At 42.2% G+C, this 11,212-nt stretch overlaps 1 protein-coding gene across 1 annotated transcript in view; it reads right to left on the bottom strand.

Annotated features, from left to right (window-relative positions):
* The window catches only part of LOC100156854 (monocarboxylate transporter 1), a 39,007-nt gene that overhangs the window by 5,105 nt on the left and 22,690 nt on the right, over positions 1 to 11,212 (bottom strand). The window contains 3 exon segments of the mRNA NM_001444344.1: positions 2,460 to 3,326; positions 7,332 to 7,475; positions 9,018 to 9,278. Of these exon segments, the coding sequence (NP_001431273.1) occupies positions 2,460 to 3,326; positions 7,332 to 7,475; positions 9,018 to 9,234 (1,228 nt within the window). The 5' untranslated portion in view covers positions 9,235 to 9,278.

The raw sequence follows: 11,212 nt of genomic DNA, 5'->3' as shown, positions 1-11,212 counted from the left end.
CAATTCCTGGCCTTGCTCAGTGGGTTGGGGATTTGGCATTGCGGTGAGCTGTGGTGTAGGTCACAGACTCAGCTCGTATCCTGCGTTGCTGTGGCTGTGGTGCAGGCCAGCAGCTGTAGCTCCTATTAGACCCCTAGCCTGGGAACTTCCCTATGCCACGGGGTGTGGCCCTAAAAAAAAAAAAAAAAAGAAAAAAGAAACTTTGGAAAACTCTACACGTATAAACTCTACACGTATAACCAATTCAAACATGACTCCATATGGTTTTCCTATGCAGGGCATCACTCAGTCAGCAATACTTACTAAGTCTCTATACACACACCAGGCACTGGGTCCTTTAGACCTCGAGTAAAGGGTGAGCAAAGGAGATCACGTGCGCAGCTCAGTGGAGGAGAGAAATGTCAACAGAGATGGGAAAAGGATCAGAGCAGAGAATAGCCAGTGCAAAGGCAGGTGGCAGGAGGAAGCCCAGGGCGTGAGAAGACAGCTCGGAGACTGGGAGAGACAGGTGGGCCAGGCCACGGGGGCGGGGGGCATCGTCTGACCTGCACCCTAAGAAGAAGGGAAGCAACGAGAGTGTTCTAAGAAACTGAAGAAGAGCTAGAGTGGATAAGGGTAAAGTTAGAAGACTACTCGTAGGAGTAGCCCAGATAGAAGACGGGATAAGAGTGGTAGATGTGATGGAGAAAAAAAGAGCAGATTAGAAAGAAATTTAGGGGAAGTTCCCTTGTGGCTCAGTGGCAACGAACCCGACTAGGATCCATGAGGATGCAGGTTCAATCCCTGGCCTCACTCAGTGGGTTAAGACTCTGGCGTTGCTGTGAACTGTGGTGTAGGTCGCAGACTCACTTGGATCCCAAGTTGCTGTGGCTGTGGTGTAGGCCAGCAGCTGCAGCTACGATTAGACCTGGAACTTCCATGTGCCAAGGCTGCGGCCCTGAAAAGCAAAAAATAACAACAGGAGTTCCCGTCATGGCTCAGTGGTTAACGAATCTGACTAGGAACCATGAGGTTGCGGGTTCGATCCCTGGCCTTGCTTAGGGGGTTAAGGATCTGGCGTTGCCATGAGCTGTGGTGTAGGTTGCAGACGCGGCTCGGATCCCACGTTGCTGTGGCTTATGGTGTAGGCCGGCAGCTACAGCTCCGATTTGACCCCTAGCCAGGGAACCTCCATATGTCGCAGGAGTGGCCCTAGAAAAGGTAAAAAGACACACACGGGAAAAAATTAAAAAAAAATAAAAAATAAGAGGTTTAGGAAGCAAAACTGACATGACTCGTAATCTCTTGATATAGTGAGGAAAGAGGGTGGAGAAGTTTTGAAAAGTCAGTAGAGAATCTTCTCTTAGGTACCCTTCCTTCCTTTACAGTGCAGAACTGCAAACGCATGGGCTGCATCCAGATGAAGCCCACGTTACTGTTGTATTTTGTATTAATAAGAATTAAAAAAATAAACTAGCCTTCTTAAGAGAATAAAACTTACTGTTCACATTTACTAGTTGTGTGATCTTGGGGAAGTTATTTCACCTTTAGAAGCCTCTACATCTTTATTTATTAAGTGGGAATGACAACAGAGCCACGTCACAGTCTTGCAGTATATGACAGAATATAGTAAATGACTGGGCCAGTCCCTGGCATACTGTGAGCCTTCACCTGGTACCAATTGTTATTATTTTAAACATTACTGCTGGAGTTCCCATTGTGGTGCAGTGGTTAATGAATCCGACTAGGAACCATGAGGTTGCGGGTTCGGTCCCTGCCCTTGCTCAGTGGGTTAACGATCTGGCATTGCCATGAGCTGTGGTGTAGGTTGCAGAGGCGGCTCGGATCCCTCGTTGCTGTGGCTCTGGCGTAGGCTGGTTGCTACAGCTCCGATTAGACCCCTAGCCTGGGAACCTCCATATGCCACGGGAGCAGCCCTAGAAAAGGCAAAAAGATAACAATAAATAAATAAATAAATAAATAAATAAAATATTACTGCTGAGATAAATTCCACAATTAAAAAAAAATAACAGTATTGTAAAGTGGAGTATATGTTACACATTTTTCTATAATAAACACATTAGGTTTTTTTTTTTTTTTTTTTTTTTTGGTCTTTTTGTCTTTGTTGTTGTTGCTATTTCTTGGGCCGCTCCCGCAGCATATGGAGATTCCCAGGCTAGGGGTCCAATCGGAGCTGTAGCTGCCAGCCTACGCCAGAGCCACAGCAACGGGGGATCCGAGCCGCGTCTGCAACCTACACCACAGCTCACGGCAACGCCAGATCCTTAACCCACTGAGCAAGGGCAGGGACCGAACCCGCAACCTCATGGTTCCTAGTCGGATTCGTTAACCACTGCGCCACGACGGGAACTCCAACCCCAGATTCTTAATCTGCTGAGCCACAAAGGAACTCCACCTTCTCAATTTCCTATGCTTGGTTTATGTTAACAGAACCACAGAAGTAGGGAGACATACTGTACCTAAAATCGGTGGCCCCAGGAGGATAGGACCGCACTCCACAATGGTCACCAATCCCACAGCACTGGAGAATCTCTGGGATCCAAGTAGGTCCATCAGGGACTCAAACAACACGGCGCCAAACCACCCAAAAGCAAATCCAAGGAATCCTGCATAGAGGCAGAACCCTAGATAGCTGGTGGCTAAAGGTACTAGCATATGACACACTCCATTTGCAATAATAGAAGCAGCATAAAAATACTGAATTCCAGGTCTTACCCACTTTGTGTTGGCTACAAGTCCCATAGTGGGTCTGGCTACCATGTCAACAAAAGCCAGAATGGAAAGAAGGAAGGCAGCCTTCTCACTAGAGTGATGCTGACTCTTGGCATAATTACTAAGAAAGACCAAAGGTGTAGCCAGCACAAAAGACATGAGCACATTCCCAGAGAGGTAGAGCATAAAGCCTCTGTGCTTGAACAGGGATAAGTCCAGAAGCTGGTTAACTGTTTGAAAAACTGATTGTTTCTCCTTTGAGGGGTTTAAGCCATTAACTTCGATATTTGCATCACCTGCCCCCGTTTTTGCATTAGGTGTTCCAGCTTCCTGAAGGGATTCTTTAGACTTCTCTTTCCCGGCACCAGCTGGCTTGGGCCCTATGGGCCTCATCAGGGCTCCAGCCACACAGCAGTTCAGTAGGATGCCCCCGAGAATTAGGAAGCTTCCTCTCCAGCCAAAGGTAGCAAAAAGGGCCTGGTTGAGGGGGGCCAGGGCACAGAGGAACACAGGGCTGCCTGCCATGGCCAGTCCATTTGCCAACGGTCGTCTCTTGTAGAAATACTTGCCAATTATGGTCAGAGCCGGATTGAAGTTGAAGGCAAGCCCAAGACCTGAGGAGAGGGGAAAAAAGCATCACATACTGCAATAAATGCCAGAAACATATTTGGGCTTAATTACCTAGACAAAGAAACGGAACAGAAAGAGGTCAAAATCATGAGAGGCTGTTGTGACTAGCAGCTCATTCAGTGGATTGTTATCTAACAAGTACTCACAGACATGGTCTCTTTATGCAGCAAATACTAGCTTAATATATAAAAATTGTTATTATAAAAAAATTTACTTTAGCAACAAAAAGCAATAAATGTCAGATTCTTTGTATAATTTCATAATTTTAGCTTTCCTAAAGAATAGGGGATTGGAAACAAAAAGGAGAGGATAAATCTTACAAATTCAGAAAGCAAGATAGAGAAAAGGGGCAGAGGGAGGGGAAGAGAATGGGAGGAGAGAGAAAAAAATACATATATATATATATTTTTTTGTCTTTTTAGGGCCGCACCTATGGCATATGGAGGTTCCCAGGCTGGGGTCAAATCAGAGCTATAGCTGCCGGCCTATACCACAGCCACAGCAATGCAGGATCTGAGCTGCATCTGTGGTCTACACCACAGCTCACAGCAACGCCAGATCCTTAACCCACTGAGCAAGGCCAGGGATAGAACCTGGTCCTCATGTATGCTAGTCAGATTCGTTAATGACTGAGCCATGATGGGAACTCCAAGAAAAAATATTCTTGTATGTAAAACACAACATTATCAGGATGCTAGCACTACATTAGTAAATCCTTTAATTCAATGCAATTTCTATGAAAATTTCAATGTATTTTATTTTTCTTTTTTTTTTTTTTTTTGGCTATTTCTTTGGGCCGCTCCTGCGGCATATGGAGGTTCCCAGGCTAGGGGTCGAATCGGAGCTGTAGCCCCTGGCCTACGCCAGAGCCACAGCAACGCGGGATCCGAGCCGCGTCTGCAACCCACACCACAGCTCACTGCAACACCGGGTCGTTAACCCACTGAGCAAGGGCAGGGACCGAACCCGCAACCTCATGGTTCCTAGACGGATTCGTTCACCACTGCGCCACGACGGGAACTCCTGTATTTTATTTTTCAAATGAGGTAAAATGATTCTAAAATACACCTGGAGAACAAACACATTAGAAATATTAGAAAAGGATAAATAATTGGTGGGACCTACCCTAACAGATACATAAATATTTTATACAACTACAGTAATTAGAACAGTGTGGCACTTATTCACAATTAGAAAAAATGATCAATAAATGTGGGCAGAAAGCCCCAAAATAGAACCAAAAGATACTTAATAGGGAAAGAAAAGATTTTTCAGTCACTGGGGCTGGGACAAGTAACTGTCCCAATAACCTCATAAGTTGTTTCCTGGCATTGCTTCGCCCACTTCAGTCTCTCTGGTGACAGCCCCGTCCATAACTTTTCACTCCGGGTTAGGAAGCCCCATGATTTGGCCCTAACCCACCTCCCTGCCCTCATCTCAGTCTGTTCTTACTGGTGATAAATGTAACTGTCCCTCTGAATTTCCACAAAGCCTCCTCCCAGTTATCATTTAGATCTCCATTCAAAATCACCACCTCTGAGAAGCCCTCCCTTTAGGGACCATTCAATCCTCTATCAAAATTCTGTTTTAAGTCTTTGCAAAGCACCTATTACAACCTGACATTTTTCTAATTTATTCACTTATTCGTTTGGTCTGTTTATTGTCTACTTCCGTCCACGGAGGAGCAGGAATCTTTTTTTCTTTTTCTTTTTTGGCTGCCTTGAGGCATATGGAGTTCCCCTGCCAGGGATCAGATCCAAGCCATGGTTGCAACCTACAGCAATGCCGGATCCTTAACCCACCACACCTGGCCAGGATCAAACCTGTGTCCCAGTGCTCCAGAGTCATCACTGATTCTGTTGTGCCACAGTGGGAACTCTTTTTTTTTTTTTTTTAAACACACAATTATTTTACTTATTTCTGTCAGATTTGCTCTGAACACTATTCATTATTGATTATTCTATCATAAATTAATAGCAGACTAAAAACAAAATTGGAAACATCTATATTGTCTTGATGAACAGAGAAAACCCACATTCTCATTCTCTTCAATTCTCAGGAAGTGCAGCAATCTTGCCTATCATGTTGATTCTCCCCAGCAAGCTTGAACAATACCTGGCATATAGTTAGGGACTCAATAAATATTTGTTGACTGAATTAATATATTAAATGATGAACAGCTGAAAACCATGTGGGAACAAATAAAGTTCTATTCCTTCCTTATGTTATTGAAATATTCCAGGTGGATTAAAATATTCAAATGTTTAAAAATTTAATTAGTGTAATAAAAGTACAGATCCACAAAGATAATACCCATTACTGGTATTAGCTCAGGTCCTGCAGGTGTGGCTGTAATTTATTTTATTATTATTATTATTTTTTTTGTCTTTTGGCTTTTTGTTGTTGTTGTTGTTGTTGTTGTTGTTGTTGCTATTTCTTGGGCCGCTCCCGAGGCATATGGAGGTTCCCAGGCTAGGGGTTGAATCGGAGCTGTAGCCACCGGCCTACGCCAGAGCCACAGCAACGTGGGATCCGAGCCGCGTCTGCAACCTACACCGCAGGTCACGGCAACGCCAGATCGTTAACCCACTGAGCAAGGGCAGGGACCGAACCCGCAACCTCATGGTTCCTAGTCGGATTCGTTCACCACTGCGCCACGACGGGAACTCCGTGTGGCTGTAATTTATTATAACTTTTCTAAAAGAGCACTTGGCCACTTGTATCAAAAACATTTTCCCCTAGTAATTCTACATATGTATCCAAAGGAAATTATCGTTTTCACAAAGACACATATAGAAGCACTATCATATAAACACTATTTATTAATAGTGAAAAGTATAAACAATCTAAATATCCTTCAATTGAAGAGTGTTGAAATAAATTACTGTATATCCATCTATCCCATGAAAAAATAACAGCTGTAAATAGTATATTTATATGATGGGGAAACTATACTGGATGTATTATTATTAAGTGAAAAAAAATGGTTACAAACATTGTACATAATCTCATCCCTTTTTGTTCTAAAAATTCTTTGTGTATGCATAGAAAAATGAGTGGATATGGCATAAAAAAATAATGGTAGTTTGAACTATAGAGCTATAGGGGTCAATTGTATTTATATTCATCAGTTTTTTTCTTTTTCTTCTTTTATTTATTTATTTTTTTTGGCCACACATGTAGCATGTGGAAGTTCCCAGGCCAGGGATCAAATCCGTGTCACAGCAGTAACCAGAACCATTGCTGTAACTAACAATGCTGGATCCTTAACCTGCTGAGCCACAAGGGAACTCCCTATTTTCCTAATTTCGCTATTAGAAAGGAAGTTTTCTTCATGTGTATCCTTTATCCTTTGAAAATATATCTGGCTTTTCTATCAGGAAATTCCAGCTTTTGGAGTTCCCATCGTGGCTCAGCAGAAGTGAATCTGACTAGTATCCATGAGGACTGCAGGTTCCATCCCTGGCCTTGCTCAGTGGGTTAAGGATCCGGAGTTGCTGTGAGCTGTGGTGTAAGTCACAGATGCAGCTCCTATTGGACTCCTAGCCTGGGAACCTCCATATTCCTTGGTGGCCCTAAAAAGTATCCAACATTCTCTCCTCCTCTCATTTGAGTCAATTTCTTCTTGAGTAGAAGAGAAATGAGTGGGAATAGCTACTGACCTCCTTTTCAACAATTTTTTCCCTATCACCACTCTCTTCTTTCTTAAGACAAAAAAGAAAGAAAGAAAGAAAGGAAAAACAGAAAGAAAAGATGCTCTTTTTCAATTTATTCATTCAATAAAAAGTAATCACCCATTAAGTGTCAGAACTTTCTTTAAAGACTTACTTTTCTGGTACTATTAAATGAACATATCAACAGTTCTAAAAAGCAGTGGCCCAGTAATTTTTCTAACAAAGAACTTTGGTTTTTCAAAAGAATTGCCAAATGAATGCTATAAATGGTCCACAAAAAAATTAAGGCTTGAAAATACATCAGTAGCAACTCACCTCCAATGACTCCAATGCACAGGTAAAGTTGCTGCATGGTGTTACAGAAGGAAGCTGCGATCAAGCCACAGCCTGACAAGCAACCGCCAAAAATGACGACTGGACGACTGCCATATTTATTCACCAGGATACTGCTGATAGGACCTAGGAGAGAACAGACAGCTTAGAGATACAGAGCAGCAGCCCAGCCCTCACATCCACACCTGCACTACTGACGTGACGGAGGCCACCTCACCAAATACACAGATAAAACACAAGATGGTGGAGTTCCCTTCGTGGCTCAGCACTTAACAAACCCAACTAGGACCCATGAGGATGTGGGTTCAATCCCTGGTCTTGCTCAGTGGGTTAAGGATCCAGCGTTGCGGTGAGCTATGGTATAGGTAGCAGACATGGCTCAGATCCGGCATTGCTGTGGCTGTGGTGTAGGCCAGCAGCTGTAGCTCTAATTTGACCCCTAGCCTGGGAACCTCCCTATGCCACAGTACAGCCCTAAAAAGCAAAAACAAACAAAAAAAACAAACCAGAAGACAGTGGTAAGGAATATTGCTTTCTATCTTTGTTTCAGAGTCACAGGCTTGTGTAACAGAAAAAATACAGTATTGATTGAATATCTTCTATATACCTAGAACACATGAGATGGATTTTAACTAAAGTATGAACAACCATAATCCCAAATAACTCTTTTAAGGCAGAAGAGGCTGCAAATACTGTAATAAGTGTTTATAGGATTCTTCATGTATCTAGGATATTATTCACATACATATGTAGCAAGTTTGCTGTTTTAAATTTATTATTATTTGTCTTTTGGGGGCCACACACGCAACATATGGAAGTTCTCAGCCTAGGGATTGAATTGGAGCTGTAGCTGCTGGCCTATGCAACAGCCACAGCAACACCAGATCTGAGCCATGTCTGCGACTTACACCACAGCTCACAGCAATGCCAGATCCCTAACCCTCTGAGCAAGGCCAGGGATTGAACCTGCGTCCTCATGGATGCTAGTCAGATTTGTTTCCGCTGAACCACAACAGGAATTCCTGTTTTAAATTTTTTAGATGCAAGCACACGAGTGATGAGATGTATGAGAGCAGGTCTGATCAATCTTCTGACTTTACAGCATATGTACAAACTAGTTAAAATGTATTGTTTCTTACAGAAAACAACAAAACCAAAACAGAACTATAAAACAAGAATGCCTACCAGCACCACTTTTCTTCAACATTATACTGGAGGTCCGAGCCAGCGTAGTGAGACAGGAGGAAGAAAAGGTGAAAGGAAAGGAAGAAACCAAACTATCAGTATTTGTAGATCTGTTTGTCTATTGAAAAAAATCTTGCAATAAACTACTGGAAATTACAAGAGTTTAGCAGACTTACGGGATTTGTGATTAAAATACAAACATCAATTACCTTTCTATATCCCAACAGCAACACAAAACATTTCTAAAGAAGGTCATCCTTTACAATGACACCTGTTTTATATTATAACTGACCTAACAGAGCACACAGTTGCTATGTAGCTTTTACTGCTAAAGGAAATGAAAAGTATGACTAATCACGTAACTCCAAGAACTAGCATTTCAAATATCTCACTGCTAAAGTCATCGAGAACAAAAAGTACTTAATATAGAGCTTTTTTGTCTACCTACTGAAAGTTAAAAGAGCAGGCCTTCATGGTACTTACCTCCAGCATACATGACAGCAAATGCGATGGAAGATAACCATGAAACTTCACTACTGCTGGCTTTAAATATTTCTTCAATTTCTTTGTAAAATACAGTAATGGATTTGCCAAATGCACAGGAGAAGCCAATGGAAATGAAAGCTCCAACAACCACTGCCCACCCCCAGCCTCCATCTGGGGGCATGTATCCAAGTGGACCTCCATTGGATGGTGGCATTGTAGGTATAGATGAGTTATAAAATGTCGTTCAAATCCACGTATCTAAAAATTAAAACAGTACAGAACAAGGTCAGTAACAAAGCACTCCCCCAGAATCCCTTATATTGATGTTATAAATGAATAAATAAACATAAAGGCAGGCCTATAGCAATTTTCAAAATAAAACATTTCTTCCAACATTAGGTTCTCATTTAATGGCCTGGAAAGTTAGCTCAGTAAAGTTTGCTTTTTATCTGGCTGCTTATATAAGGTATTTTTTCTATTATGTGACTAGAAAGATTCCTAAACTATGGCTGACTAATGCAGTTTAAATTTGCAAAATGAACTCTAACATCAGAAGCTAGTAGGTTTTTTTTTCTTTTTCCCCAGCTACCCCCAAGCATACGGAAATTCCCAGGCCAGGGACTGAATCCAAGCTGCAGCTGCGACCTACACCACAGGTGCACCAACACTGGATTCTTAATGCACTGCACCCAGCCAGGGATCAAGCTGGTGCCTCCACAGAGATAAGCTGGGTCATTAACCCACTGTACCACAGCAGGAACTCCAGAAGCTAGGAGTTTTGAATCAAAGATTTCCCCTTTTCTTCTTAAGTCTCAGCATCAGCGAGTGAAAAACACAACTGGAGAAAGTAATATAATGCGGGAGTTCCCTGGTGGTCTAGGGGTTGGGATTCAGTGCTTTCACCACTTTGGCCAGGGTTCAGCCCCTGCTCTGGGAACGGAGATCCCACATCAAGCTGCTACACGCAGCTACAAATCAAACAAACAAAAGGAGATTATGAATTACTAGCAAGTAGAAGATTTACCAGCTACTTTAGAGAAATTAAATTCTCCTTTGATTTGCATAAACCAGCTTCTATTTGATGTCAGAAATGCCCTCCAACAATATGTTCTTACTCATTTCTGTTACCCTAATACTACCTGGGAGTGACGTAGCACAGTATTAATACTGTACAGGTCAACGATGGCAATATCATATTTTACTTTTCCTTACTCTTTAATACAGAAAGAGTATTACCTTTCTGTATTAAAGAGTAACCACAGAAATCAACTTCTGAATAGCTCACCTTCTAACTAAACACTTCAAGTATAATTTATAAAGTGATCTTTTTTTTTTTTCCTTTTTAGGGTTGCCCCTGCAGCACATGGAGTTTCCCAGGCTAGGGGCTGAATCAGAGCTATAGCCACCAGCCTACACTAACAGCCACAGCAATGCAGGATCAGAGCCACATCTGCAACGTACACCACAGCTTACGGCAATGCTGGATTCTTAAGCCACTGAGCAAGGCCAGTGATCAAACCCTCACTCTCATAGATACTAGTCCATTTGTTGCCACAGAGCCACAACAGGAACTCCAGTTTTTATTATTCTTGAAGATGGTAATCAAAAAAAATCATTTTCTGGAGTTCCCGTCATGGCTCAGAGGAAATGCATCTGACTAGCATCCGTGAAGATGCAGGTTGGATCCCCGGCCTCGCTTAGTGGGTAAAGGATTCAGTGTTGCTGTAAGCTGTGGTATAGGTCACAGATGTGACTCGGATCCCATGTGGCTGTGGTGTAGGCCAGCGGCTACAGCTCTGATTCAGTCCTTAGCCTGGGAACCTCCATACGCCTCGGGGCAGCCCTACGAGGCAAAAAAATAAAATAAACTTCATTTTCTAAAAAAAAAAGAGATCATTTTCTGTTAGTTGCTCATCTATAAGACATAATTGGTTTGTTTAATAGCTTTACTGAGATATAATTCACATATAAAATCACTCTTTGAAAAGTTTACATTTTGGTGGTTTTAAGTATATTTGCAAAGCTATACTACTATCATCACTAATTTCAGAACATTTTCATCACCTCAGAAAGAAATTCTGTACCCATTAGCAGTTCATTTTATTCCTGAATATTATTTTTGATGGTATTGTAACTTGAACTGTTTTCATAATTTTGCCATTAGATTGTCTTTTCTTTTATTTGTTCCTTCC

The sequence above is a fragment of the Sus scrofa genome, chromosome 4 (genome assembly GCF_054392235.1).
Source record: "Sus scrofa isolate SSC_HxYL_T2T_F1_AM1 chromosome 4, Sscrofa_HxYL_maternal_Yorkshire_Landrace_v2.0, whole genome shotgun sequence".
NCBI lineage: Eukaryota > Metazoa > Chordata > Mammalia > Artiodactyla > Suidae > Sus > Sus scrofa.
The sequence above is the reverse complement of the archived record's forward strand: the minus strand, read 5'-3'. Positions and strand labels throughout refer to the sequence as shown.